The sequence below is a fragment of the Pleurodeles waltl genome, chromosome 2_1 (assembly GCF_031143425.1).
Source record: "Pleurodeles waltl isolate 20211129_DDA chromosome 2_1, aPleWal1.hap1.20221129, whole genome shotgun sequence".
NCBI classification, from domain to species: domain Eukaryota; kingdom Metazoa; phylum Chordata; class Amphibia; order Caudata; family Salamandridae; genus Pleurodeles; species Pleurodeles waltl.
The window spans coordinates 507,967,714-507,980,888 of NC_090438.1; the positions used below are offsets into that span (position 1 = coordinate 507,967,714).

The window sequence follows — 13,175 nt, forward strand, 5'->3', positions numbered from 1 at the left end:
CATAGACTAATAAGCAGTAATCTCCCCAAAATGCGGTGGCTTAGCCTGTAGGAGTTGAAGTTGTCTGAAATAATGTTCTTAATACAGCCTGTCCTACTGTGGCTTGTTGCGTTGCTAACACATCTACACAGTAATGCTTAGTGAATGTATGAGGCGTATGCCAAGGGGCTGCCTTACAAATTTCTGTCATAGGTATATTCCCCAGAAAAGCCATTGTGGCGCCTTTTTTCCTAGTGGAATGTGCTCTTGGTGTAATAGGTAGATCTCTTTTTGCTTTAATATAGCAAGTTTGAATACATTTAACTATCCATCTGGTGATGCCTTGTTTGGATATAGGATTACCTGCATGAGGTTTTTGGAAGGCTACAAACAATTCTTTTGTTTTACAAAATTGTTTTGTTCTGTCAATGTAATACATTAGTGCTCTCTTTAAGTCTAATGTATGTAAGGCTCTTTCGGCTACTGAGTCTGGTTGAGGAAAGAAGACTGGGAGTTCCACTGTTTGGTTTAGGTGGAATGGTGATATGACCTTTGGTAGGAATTTGGGATTTGTACGGGGAACCACTTTATGTTTATGTATTTGTATAAAGGGTTCTTGAATAGCAAATGCTTGTATCTCACTTACTCTTCTAAGTGATGTGATAGCTATTAGAAAGGCTACTTTCCAAGTTAAGTATTGCATCTCACAAGAGTACATGGATTCGAATGGTGGTCCCATAAGTCGTGTTAATACAATATTAAGGTTCCACGAAGGTACTGGTGGTGTCCTTGGGGGTATGATTCTTTTTAGTCACTCCATAAATGCTTTGATGACTGGGATTCTAAAAAGCGATGTTGTATGTGTAATCTGCAGATAGGCAGATATTGCAGTGAGATGTATTTTAATGGAAGAGAATGCTAGATTAGACTTTTTAAAGTGTAATAAGTAGCTTACAATGTCCTTTGTGGAAGCATGTAGTGGTTGAATCTGATTAGTGTGGCAGTAGTAAACAAATCTTTTCCATTTGTTTGCGTGACAATGTCTTGTCGTAGGTTTTCTAGCTTGTTTAATGACCTCCATACATTCTTGTGTTAGGTTTAAATGTCCAAATTCTAAGACTTCAGGAGCCTGATTGCTAGATTGAGCGATGCTGTATTTGGGTGACTGATCTGTTGTTTGTGTTGTGTTAACAGATCTGGTTTGTTTGGTAATTTGATGTGAGGTACTACTGATAAGTCCAACAGTGTTGTGTACCACGGTTGGCGAGCCCAGGTTGGTGCTATAAGTATTAGTTTCAGTTTGTTTTGACTTAGTTTGTTGACCAGATAAGGAATGAGTGGGAGAGGGGGAAAAGCGTAAGCAAATATCCCTGACCAACTGATCCATAACGCATTGCCCTTGGATTGAGGGTGTGGGTACCTGGACGCGAAGTTTTGTCATTTTGCGTTTTCTTTTGTTGCGAATAGGTCTAGTTTTGGTGTTCCCCAGCGTAGAAAGTGATCCTGAAGGATCTGGGGATGAATTTCCCATTCGTGAGTTTTGCTGTTGATCTCGACTGAGATTGTCGGCTAACTGGTTCTGAATGCCTGGGATGTATTGTGCTATCAGGCGAATGCGATTGTGAATTGCCCAATGCCAATTTTTTTGTGCTAAGAGACACAGTTGTGACGAGTGTCCCCCCCCCTGTTTGTTGAGATAATACATTGTTGTCATGTTGTCGGTTTTGACAAGAATGTGTTTGTGGGCTACCAGTGGTTGAAATGCTTTTAATGCTAGAAACACTGCTAGCAGTTCCAAATGATTTATAGGAAGTTGTTTTTGTTGATTGTCCCATTGACCCCGTATGCTGTGCTTGTTGTGGTGTGCTCCCCACCCCATCATGGAAGCATCTGTTGTGATCACGGCTTGAGGCACTGGGTCTTGGAATGGCCGCCCTTGGTTTAAATTTATAGGGTTCCACCATTGAAGGGTGTGTTTGGCGGTCTATCAACACTAGATCTTGAAGTTGACCCTGTGCTTGTGTCCATTGTTTTGCTAGGCACTGTTGTAAGGGCCGCATGTGTAATCTTGCGTTTGGGACAATGGCTATGTATGAGGACATCATGCCTAGAAGTTTCATTACAAACCTTACTGGGTAGTGTTTGTTTGACTGTATGCTTGCTGTTATATTTTGGAACGCTTGGACCCTTTGTGGACTTGGAGTGGCAATTGCTTTTTGTGTGTTGAGTGTTGCTCCCAAGTATTGTTGTATTTGGGATGGTTGCAGATGTGATTTCTGGTAATTTATAGAGAACCCTAGTTTGTGTAGAGGTTCTATAACGTACTGCGTGTGAAGAAGACAATGTTGTTGAGTGTTGGTTTTTATTAGCCAGTCGTCGGAGTATGGGAATACGTGCATGTGCTGTCTCCTTATATGAGCGGCTACTACTGCTAGGCATTTTGTGAATGCCCTTGGGGCTGTTGTTATCCGAACGGTAACACTTTGAATTGATAGTGTACGCCGTGTATTACAAAACCTTAAGTATTTTCTGTGAGAAGGATAGATGGGTATGTGGAAGTACGCGTCCTTGAGATCCAATGTTGACATGTAGTCCTCCTTTTTTAGTAAGGGAACCACGTCTTGAAGTGTTACCATGTGGAAGTGGTCTGACTTGATGAAGAGATTCAGGGGGTCATTACAACCCTGGCGATCGGTGTTAAACCGGCGGTAAGACCGCCAACAGGCTGGCGGTCTTACTTTGGGGAACTATGACCATGGAGGTTTCCGCCATGGTCATCCGCCGGTTTTCCGTTCCGCCCGCTGGGCTAGAGACCTGGGTCTCCAGCCCGGCGGCCGTCACTATACCGCCGGCGGTATTTGGACCCGGCTTACCGCCATGGATTTCCAGCGGTTTGAACCACCATGAAATCCACGGCGGTAAGCACTATCAGTGCCAGGGAATTCCTTCCCTGGCACTGATAGGGGTCTCCCCCACCCCGACTCCCTCCCCTACACCCCCCACCATCCCTGCCACCCCCCAAAGGCGGCAGGGCCCCCCTCCCCACCCCGACCCCCAACATCACATCACCCATACCCACACGACACGCACACAGGCACCACCTACACCCTTACAAGCACACACGCCGACATACATGCCAACATCCACACACGCAGTCAGACACGCACACCCACATTCAGACATGCACGCACACATCCATACAGACATACCCACAGACATACACGCACTCATTTCCATAGACACAACACCCCCGCAAGCATACACGCACTCACACACCCCCTCTACATACACACACGCACACCCCCATGCACCCACACAACACCCCCCACCCCCCTCCCCTAACGGACGATCGACTTACCTGTTCCGTCGATCCTCCGGGAGGGGACGGGAGCCATGGGGGCAGCTCTGCTGACACCACACCGCCAACAGAACACCACCGCGCCGAATCACAGGACGTGATTCGCTGGGCGGTGTTCTGTTGGCGTGGTGGTGGAGGTGGAGCAACCTCCACTTCCCCGCCTCCCGCCAGTATGGCTGTTGGCGGCTCACCGTCGGTAAAAGGACGGAAAGCTGCCAACGGTCATAATAGGCCGAGTGGAAAACCGCCACCACTTGCGGTCTTCCACACGGCGGTACCTCCGCGGTCTTCAAAAAAGACTGCCGAGGTTGAAATGACCCCCTCAGTGTTCAGAGATCTAAGATAGGTCTTAACGTTTTGTCCTTCTTTGGAATTAGGAAATATAGTGAGTAGACACCTGTTCCTTTCTGATGGTTGGGTACTAGCTTGTTTTTGTAATAGTGCTTGGACCTCTATTTGTAATAGGTCTAAGTGTTGTTTGGACAGATTGTATGCCCTTGGGGGCACATCTGGTGGAAAATTTGTGAATTCTATGCAATAACCATGTTGGATAATGGCTAGGACCCATGCGTCCGTGGTAATGTGTGTCCAGTTCTGATAATATGCGGTAAGTCTCCCCCCGACTGGTGTTAAGTGTTGTGGTTTTGTGACATTGGAGTCACTGTTTGGTTTGGCTTGTTTTAGGTGTCTGGAACTTTCCCCTTCCTCTTGGGAATTGTCCTCCTCTATATGAGCCACAAAACCCTCCCCTCTGGTATTGTGCCTGATAGGTTGGTCTAGTTTGCGAGGTGGAAGGCTCTGGTGTTTGCATTCGAAAACCCCCTCTAAATTGTGACTTTCTAAATGTGCCTCTGCCCTGTGGGGAGTAGAGCACGCCCATGGCTTGGCATGGTTTAAATTTATAGTGTTCCACCATTGAAGCGAGGTGTATGTTTGGCGGTCTATCAACACTAGATGTTGAAGTTGAACCTTTGCTTGTGACCATTGTGATGCTAGGCACTGTTGTAAGGGCCGCATGTGTAATCTTGCGTTTGGGACAATGGCTATGCATGAGGACATCATGCCTAGTAGCTTCATCACTATCTTTACCTGTAACTTTTGTTTTGGGTGCATGGCTTGTATTACGTTTTGAAATGCCTGTACCCTTTGTGGACTTGGAGTGGCAATCACTTTTGTTGTGTTGATTGTTGCTCCTAAGTATTGTTGTATTTGACACGGCTGTAGGTGTGATTTGTTGTAGTTGAGTGAGAAACCTAGCTTGTGAAGGGTTTCTATGACATACTTTGTGTGTTGTAAACACCGTTCTTGCGTATTGGTTTTGATTAACCAATCGTCTAGGTACGGGAACACATGTATTTGCTGCCTTCTGACATGCACTGCCACTACTGCCAGGCATTTTGTAAAAACTCTTGGCGCTGTTGTTATCCCGAATGGCAACACTTTGATCTGGTAATGTACCCCTTGGATTACAAACCTTAAGTACTTTCTGTGGGAAGGGTGGTATAGGTAGATGGAAATATGCATCCTTGAGGTCTAGTGTTGTCATGTAGTCCTGTTGTTTGAGCAATGGGATGACGTCTTGCAGTGTCACCATGTGAAAGTGATCGGATTTGATGTATATGTTTAATGTTCCGAGATCTAGGATAGGTCTTAGAGTTTTGTCTTTTTTGGGTATGAGAAAGTACAGGGAGTAAACTCCTGTTCCTTTCTGATTAATTGGTACTAGCTCTATTGCATCTTTTTGCAACAACGCTTGGACCTCCAATTGTAAGAGATCCATGTGTTGTTTGGACATGTGTGTTTTCGGTGGGACATTTGGAGGGAATTGTAGAAATTCTATGCAATAACCATGCTGGATAATGGCTAGGACCCACATGTCTGTTGTTATTTCTTCCCAGTTGTTGTAGAAATTGGTTAGTCTCCCCCCAACTGGTGTTATGTGTTGGGGATTTGTGACGTTGAAGTCACTGTTTATTTTGTGGAGTTTTGGGACTCTGGAACTTCCCTCTACTCTTTGGGAACTGTCCCCCTCTGTATTGTCCCCGAAAACGTCCCCGCTGATATTGACTTTGATAAGTGGGTCTTGTTTGTGAGGGTGAGGGTTCTGTGCTCTGTCCCCGAAACCCCACTCGAAAATGTGATTTCCGAAATGTGCCTCTGCTCTGTGGGGAGTAGAGTGCGCCCATGGCTTTGGCCGTATCTGTGTCCTTTTTAAGTTTTTCGATAGCAGTGTCCACTTCCGGCCCAAACAACTGTTGTCCGTTAAAGGGCATATTCAGGACAGCTTGTTGTATTTCCGGCTTGAATCCTGAGGTGCGTAGCCATGCGTGCCTCCGTATGGTCACTGCTGTATTTACAGTCCTAGCAGCTGTCAGCTGCATCCATTGCTGAACGTATCTGATTGTTGGAGATACTCTGGCCTTCCTCCACCACTTGTTGTGCTCTTTTTTGGAACTCTTTGGGCAGGTGTTCTATGAAATGTTGCATCTCGTCCCAATGAGCCCTATCATATCTCGCCAGCAATGCCTGTGAGTTGGCAATGCGCCATTGGTTGGCTGCCTGTGCCGCAACCCTTTTCCCCGCAGCGTCGAACTTGCGACTTTCCTTGTCTGGTGGTGGGGCGTCTCCTGAGGTGTGTGAGTTCGCCCTTTTGCGAGCTGCCCCTACTACCACTGAGTCTGGTGTTAATTGCTGCGTGATGTACACAGGGTCTGTTGGTGGCGGTTTGTACTTTTTCTCCACCCTTGGAGTAATGGCCCTGCCTTTCACAGGCTCCTAAAACACTTGTTTGGAGTGTTTGAGCATTCCTGGTATCATAGGGAGACTCTGGTACTGGCTATGTGTGGACAACAGTGTGTTAAAGAGAAAGTCATCCTCTATATATGTTCTGCGTGCAGGGTGACATTATGAAACGCAGCTGCTCTTGACACCACCTGTGTGTAGGCAGTACTGTCCTGAGGTGGTGACGGTCTCGCTGGATAACAGTCAGGACTGTTATCTGATACAGGCGCATCATAAAGATCCCATGCGTCGGGATCATCCTGACTCATCCCTGTATGAGTTGGGGACTGCATCATTGGTGGAGTGGCTACCGGTGATGGTTGTGGTGAGCGTTGTGGAGATGGTGGTGGAGTTACTTGTCTTGCCACCTTTGCCTGTGGCTGCTTGTCTTTCTCTTGGAAGGCAAGTTTTCTTTTCATTCGGATTGGAGGGACAGTACTTATCTTCCCTGTGTCTTTTTGAATGTGGAGCCTTCTTTGAGTGTAATCTGGCTCCCCTGCCTCTAGTTCCTGTCCGAATCTGTGTCCTTGCATCTGTGAGGACAGGCCCTGTTCCTCGGTGTAGGAACTCGATTTCGGTTCCGAGGCCGGATGTTTCGGTATGGAAACTTTTTCGGCAGTCTTTTCGGCTCCGAAGACACTTTTTTGATTTTCGGTGTACTGATCTCTCAATGCCGACTCATTTCGGTGCCGCCCTCTTGGTGTCGAGATTGCTCTGGCCCGGTGTCTCGGGGTCGAGTCTGCTCTGTGCCGGTATCTCAACCAGAGTCGGATGACTTCGACATGCATGCCCTTTTTCGGTGCCGATGGTCGGTCACCTATTTTTCGGGTTAAGCCATGGCCTGCTGGCGGTGGCGTCCCATGGGCTTCAGTGGTTTTTCCGTGAGTTTTGTGTTGTGACGTCTTACTCACAGTTTTCGGCGTCTGTTCGTGATCGACCTCATCCGAGTCCGAATCCGCGATGGAGAAGGCTTCTTCTTCTTCTTCCAAGTGTTGGTGTCCTGTCGGCGCCGACGCCATTTGTAGTCTTCTTGCTCTTCGGTCTCTTAGCGTCTTCCTCGACAGGCCTCACAGGTATCCTCTTTGTGTTCTGGAGACAAACACAAATTACAGACCAGATGCTGATCTGTATAAGGATACTTGTTGTGACATTTGGGGCAGAAGCGGAATGGGGTCCGTTCCATTAGCCTTGAAGACGCACGCGGTCGGGCCGACCAGGCCCCGCCGGGGAATCGAAAACCCCGAAGGGCCACCGGAGCTCTTCAAAATTCGGTGTCGATTTGTTGTAACTAACCCGAAACCGAACGCGAACAATACCGTCAAATTTTCAGAGATTTTAACTAACTTTCCGGACCGAAACGCGGAGCGAAAAGGAACACGTCTGAACCCGATGGCGGAAAGAAAACAATCTAAGATGGAGTTGACGCCCATGCGCAATGGAGCTGAAAGGGGAGGAGTCCCTCGATCTCGTGACTCGAAAAAGACTTCTTCGAAGAAAAACAACTTGTAACACTCCAAGCCCAACACTAGATGGCGGGATGTGCACAGCAAATGTATGTGCAGCTACACATGCCATCGAACATATATATTATATATATATATATATATATATATATATATATATATATATATATATATATATATATATATATGTATATACACATACCCCCCTCCAAATACCCACCTCAGGGAATCAGCCTTTAAAGAATTCAGCATTTCATACATCGCCTTTTGATGGCAGAATGATTCATTACATTTTGATGTTGTAAAATAATTTATACTACAGTTAATCTAAATGACTCAGGGAATCAGTTATTTAAATCATGTGGAAATTGTGTTGGTCAAGTTTGCATTTAGATAGTTTCTGCAACCAAGCCATAACCACTTCCAAAGCAGACCAATCAAAAAATATTGGACACAAATGGACCTCTTTCTCTTTATCAATATACATCAGATTCTATTTCTCACTTAATGGGAGAGGCATCTTGAATTTGCATGAATCGAAATTATAGCTGTTTCTTTTTAGAAATTTCCATTTTCAATGAAGCTCTGCTTAAGTCAACTGGGCACTTTCATGCACAAGAACAAATGCATTAACATGTACAGGTGCATAACTAAAAAAAAATAGGAATGACCTTGTAAAAATTAAATGCAGCCTTTTGTCAAAGAAAAATCATGTCTTCTTTCTGTCCTCAATCAGCTCCAACTCTTTCACATCACCCACTTCTGGTCTCTTATATATGAATTCTCTCATGTTTAATGAGAAGGAAATGTTCACTAAAGCGTTGCCCGCAATTACTACATGTAAACCACTGCTCCAATTTTTGTTCTTTTACACTAGCAATGGGTGTATTAAAAACATTTTCCTTGGAGTGTAATTCCATGTCAATGAAGATTTCGTCAAAGTCTATTACTCGATGGTGGGTTTCCTGGTATCGGGTAGGAGCAGTAATGTCTCCTCTGCTGGTGCCACCATTTGCCTCAATTACCTGTGTTCTCTGATGGGTGCTGCCCAATGGCATATCCTTCAAGATATTATTAGGGTCAGCTGTCCTTGGGTGCTTAACATTGAACTCGCCAGGTGAGATAAAATCCCAGATCTCTTTCTTAGCTACTCCTTCTTTCTGAACGTTAGCCAGGTGCTGAAGGCGAGCAGAGTTCCTTTTCTCCTCTCGGTGAGTTTTTTGGTGCCTAATTAAATTTGCATTCTGTGTAAAGCTTCTCTCACACTCATAACACTGGTAAGGCCTGTCTATGATGTGAGTTTTTCGGTGTTTAGCTAGGCTGTAGGTATGTTCAAAGCGCTCCCCACATTCACTACATTGGTGAGGTTTCTCTGGAGGGTTAGTGTGTGTTAGCTGGTGCTTGTAAAGAGTCGAAATATGGATGAAGCCTCTGCCGCATTCACTGCATACATAAGGCCGATCACCGTGGGTCCGCTGATGGCTAAGCAGACTCGACCTGTAACTAAAGGTTCTTTCACAACGGTCACAAGCATGTTTTTCATTGTGAATGATATCACCAAACACTTCTGTGTTACAAGCCTCTTTCTTTGTAGGGCTAGAACTGTTAAATGAGGTATCCTCACAGATGATGGGTTCTTGGTTTGTTTCGGTATGCTTCTGCAAATGCCTTATTAGATCAGACTTTCGAAAAAAGCATCTCACACATTCAGTGCATGCATACGGCTGCCTCACTGGGTAGAATACAACATGATTTTCAAGTTTTGAGTTGGCGTTCAACCTACTCCCACATTCTTTGTATCTGTGTTGTGTCTCTTTTGGGTTTATTACCTTCTTATTGGCTTCCATAACATCTATATGAGTTTTCTTGCATTTAGCAGGCATAGTGTGTTCACTGTCACTTCGAAGTCTTTTGGAGTGAACTTTCATGTGGTCAACAAGCATAGAGTTCTCAAGGAACCTTTTCTTGCATTCCGGACATGAAAATTGTATCTCTTTTTCAGTAGATATTGTCTCTATGGTGGATTTCTCTCCCCTGTGGACCACCATGTGAAGACCAAGTTGATCACTGTTCCTGAAGCATATCCCACATTTGTTACACTTGTAGAGTTTGGGCTTTCCAGAGTCACCAGACTGGGTTTCCATCATCACAAATGGATCGTTTATCACGCAGAATCCGGTTTCATATATACTGATCCTGTCTAAGATGTATTCTGAAACAAATCCTTTACAGTCTTGAGGCATCCTCTGTTGTTCACAGCTTATGGCTTTATCAGTACCCTGATCAGCAGGCTCTTCGGAAGATCTCTCCTTTTCCTTCATTTGCTTTGGTCCAGGCTCTATTAGAACAGAAGGAAAAATAAGCCATCATTTCTTCTGAATCCAGAATGTGTTCAATGGAATAAGCTGTCTGAATATTACTTCAATAATAGAAATTGACTTTGTTGTATTAGTTTGTAATTAATGCTATGGAAGGTTTGCACTGGACAGAGGGGCCTCTAACTTGCGAGCCAAAAAAGGTGGGTTTGTTTGCCATAGGGAATACACTACTGTCACATATATAAAGATAACAATATAACATGGGCAGTGTATTGAACATGAGTAATATCAAACTATGCCTGATGAGAATAAGTTATATGAAAATGACTATTCCCTGAATGCAGTCTGACATTCTTGGTGGAGTGCATACACTAAGGGCCTAATTAAAAGTTTGGCGGCAGGTGGAGCCGCCTGTCAAACTTTTTGGGTCAGAAAACCGCCACTCTGGTTTTCCGCCCGATGGCCCTATGACGAGTTTCCTGCTGGCCCAGGGAGATACAGGCCACAACACTGACGCTTACGAGCTGGCGGCAATGTTGCAGTGTGTCGGGTGCTACAGCACCCGTCGCCGTTTTCACTGCCTGTAATTCAGGAAGTGAAAAGCGCGATGGGGCTGTCCATCAGGGCCCCTACACTACCCATGCCAATAGCATGGGCAGTGCAGTGCCCCCCAAGGGGCCTCTGGCACCCCATCTCCACAAGCCTGTGCATGGCGGTGAAATAGCCAAGCAAAATCTGGCGGAGGGGGAACTCAATACCCAGGGCAGCGCTGCCCTGGCAGATTAAGACCACTGGCACCGCCAGGCTGTTGACTGGCGGTCCGACCGTGGCGGCCCCACCACGGTCGTAATGTGGCGGTCGGACCGCTGCTTTGGCGGCGGTCCAACTGTCACCGCGAGTGTGTCGGTTTTAAGACTGCCACAGTCGTAATAAGGGCGTCAGTAACAAAAGGTTTGCAAAGGTGGAACAAGGGAAAAAGCACAAACACTTTAAAAAACTGAGGTGTGAATATTGCAACATAACATGCTTTTCATCTGCAAGTTTTGATGTCTTTTATTGTAACCCTGGGACAATAAGGTTACTAAGTAGGGACCTGTGAAGCTGTTTACTTTTATCACTAGTGGCTCAGTGCCACAATATTATTGCACTCAAATTGAACATATTAATAAATAAGTTACTTCCTTATACCACTTGACTCACAAGGTGAACAGTGTAGGCTTACTCTAGATGGTGGTAAGAGTTAGAAACTTTGATGCTGTATGACCAACGAAATATCTTTCAATAACCTAACATGCAATAACTTAAGTTTCACGTCAGTGACATACCTTAAAACAAAGGACTTCTGTTTATAGGTGAACAGATCGGTTAAAATTAGAAACTCCAAAAAAAACTAGAATTTTCTGAGCTGGAGATACAACCTCACAGTTCATTTTGTACCGCTGATGCACTAGGTGCTAGATTTGCTACTATCTTAGAAGAAAAGGGGTAGGCCTATTTAAAGGAGAATACTGGCCAGGCCTCAAACAATGTAAGTACTCTGGGAAAAAGCCAGTTCTGCTATACATCAGCACAGTAGGTTATGTGGAAACAGTATCAATCTGAATGTACAAGATACATTAGTTTACATTTTTTTTTTAATCTTCGATAAACTTACTTGAACTCACAATGATGGAGCACCCCACATACAATCAATCATGTCAAACTAGAATTCACTAAATTACTTCTAACAGTGACAAAACACCATCACCACTGGGGGAAGAAGTGTTTTTAAGTGTTAAAAGTTCATGCTATATCAACCAAGTAAAATTTCACACATAAAGGGACAGGGTTATTTCTTAAGGTTAAAAAAAAAAAAAAAATGTCTAGCAGTCTGTTTTTTAAGTTTCAAAGTAGGAATGTTTGGATTACTTACCAGTAATTTTCATTACTGTGATTCTTCCATCCCCCGTCCCATTCCTAACGTTATGGAGTGGATGTGCCCATTCACTCCTCATGTCACGTTTAGAAAGCTACTTCTTCCCTTTCCATGAAAGGGACGAAGGACAAGGAGCATATAGCCCCTCCCATCCCTAAGAACATCCTGAGTATCACCGAGCACCACATCACCAGCTGATGAATCAACAGGGAGGGAGGGAGGTATGTACTGAATGGGACAAGGAAGGAAGAATTGGAGTAATGAAGATTACCGGTGAGTAATCTGAGCATTACCTCCTCATCATCCTTCCTCGTCCTATTCCTAATGTTATGGAGGAATGCCCAAGCAAGACCACTTTCAGCAGCCCCCATGAAACCACAAGAGACACAAAGTAGAGAAACATCAATGGTAGTGAACCAACAGAGCAAAAACTATGTGCCAGACACAAACTACAACCCTTCCAGGGACAGGAACAGACCAAACCGAAAGGGCCCCAGTCAGGAGGAAGAACGAGCAGCCACCAGGAGTACCAAACCAAAGGACAACTCGGGACCCTGCGTCACACTCAACCAAAAATGGGAAGCAAAAGCGGGGGGAGAGGACCACATGTCTACCTTGCAAACGTCCCGAAGGGCACTACCAGGTCAGGCCGATCACAAGGCAGCCATACCCACTGTGGAATGGCCTGCAACACTACCCGGAACCACATTGCCTAGGGCATGGGAGGTGAAAAAAATAAATAAAAAATAAATAAAATTGCAGACCAATCCAAGGAAACAAAGCAGAGGGAGAGGGCGCTTTGCCCTTCCGGACAGGACAAAAGCCTCCTGAGGCCAAACAGGGAGAAAAATCTCTGGCCCAAGGAGAAAGGAAGAAGACACTTCCAGGAGGAACTGAGGAACCAAGGAAAGGACAACCTGGTCACCCAAAAAAAAAAACACAGAGGGAAGGAGGACACCAGACCAGAGAATGAAAACGTCCCCAACGCCTGGCAATGGAGATGGTCACAAAAAAAAACTACACCAAGGCCAGGAATTAAAGGGACACCGACGCTAGGGGCCCATACAAGAAGGCAGAACTCTTAAACAACTGAGCAGCCAGAGACTCAGCAGAGGATAAAACATCCCAGGGAGCCCAAAAAAGTCCCAACAAAGAACCACAGAAGCACCAGAGCAGTAATGGAAAAGCCTGTAACAAAAACCTCTGGGAGAAAACGAAAAACAGCAGGCAAGGGCAGAACCAGGAGACAAAGACCTCGCCCGGCACCAAGCAGCAAGGGAGTGCCAAAGTTGCGCATATGCCTTGTCATTGAAGACCCACCTAGAAGACAGGAGGGACAGGACACCCGCAGAGAAAGAAAT

At 45.3% G+C, this 13,175-nt stretch overlaps 1 protein-coding gene across 6 annotated transcripts in view; it reads right to left on the reverse strand.

Moving 5' to 3' along the window:
• LOC138265814 (zinc finger protein 70-like) overlaps positions 1-13,175 on the reverse strand; it is a 244,651-nt gene that overhangs the window by 78,069 nt on the left and 153,407 nt on the right. For 5 of the 6 annotated variants that reach the window (XM_069213918.1, XM_069213892.1, XM_069213909.1 and 2 more), the window contains one exon: positions 8,042-9,919. In XM_069213918.1, coding sequence (XP_069070019.1) covers positions 8,352-9,919 — 1,568 coding nt within the window. In that variant the 3' untranslated portion in view covers positions 8,042-8,351. Of the gene's footprint in view, positions 1-8,041; positions 9,920-13,175 lie in introns of those variants that run through there. The other variant, XR_011199429.1, reaches the window with a different exon arrangement.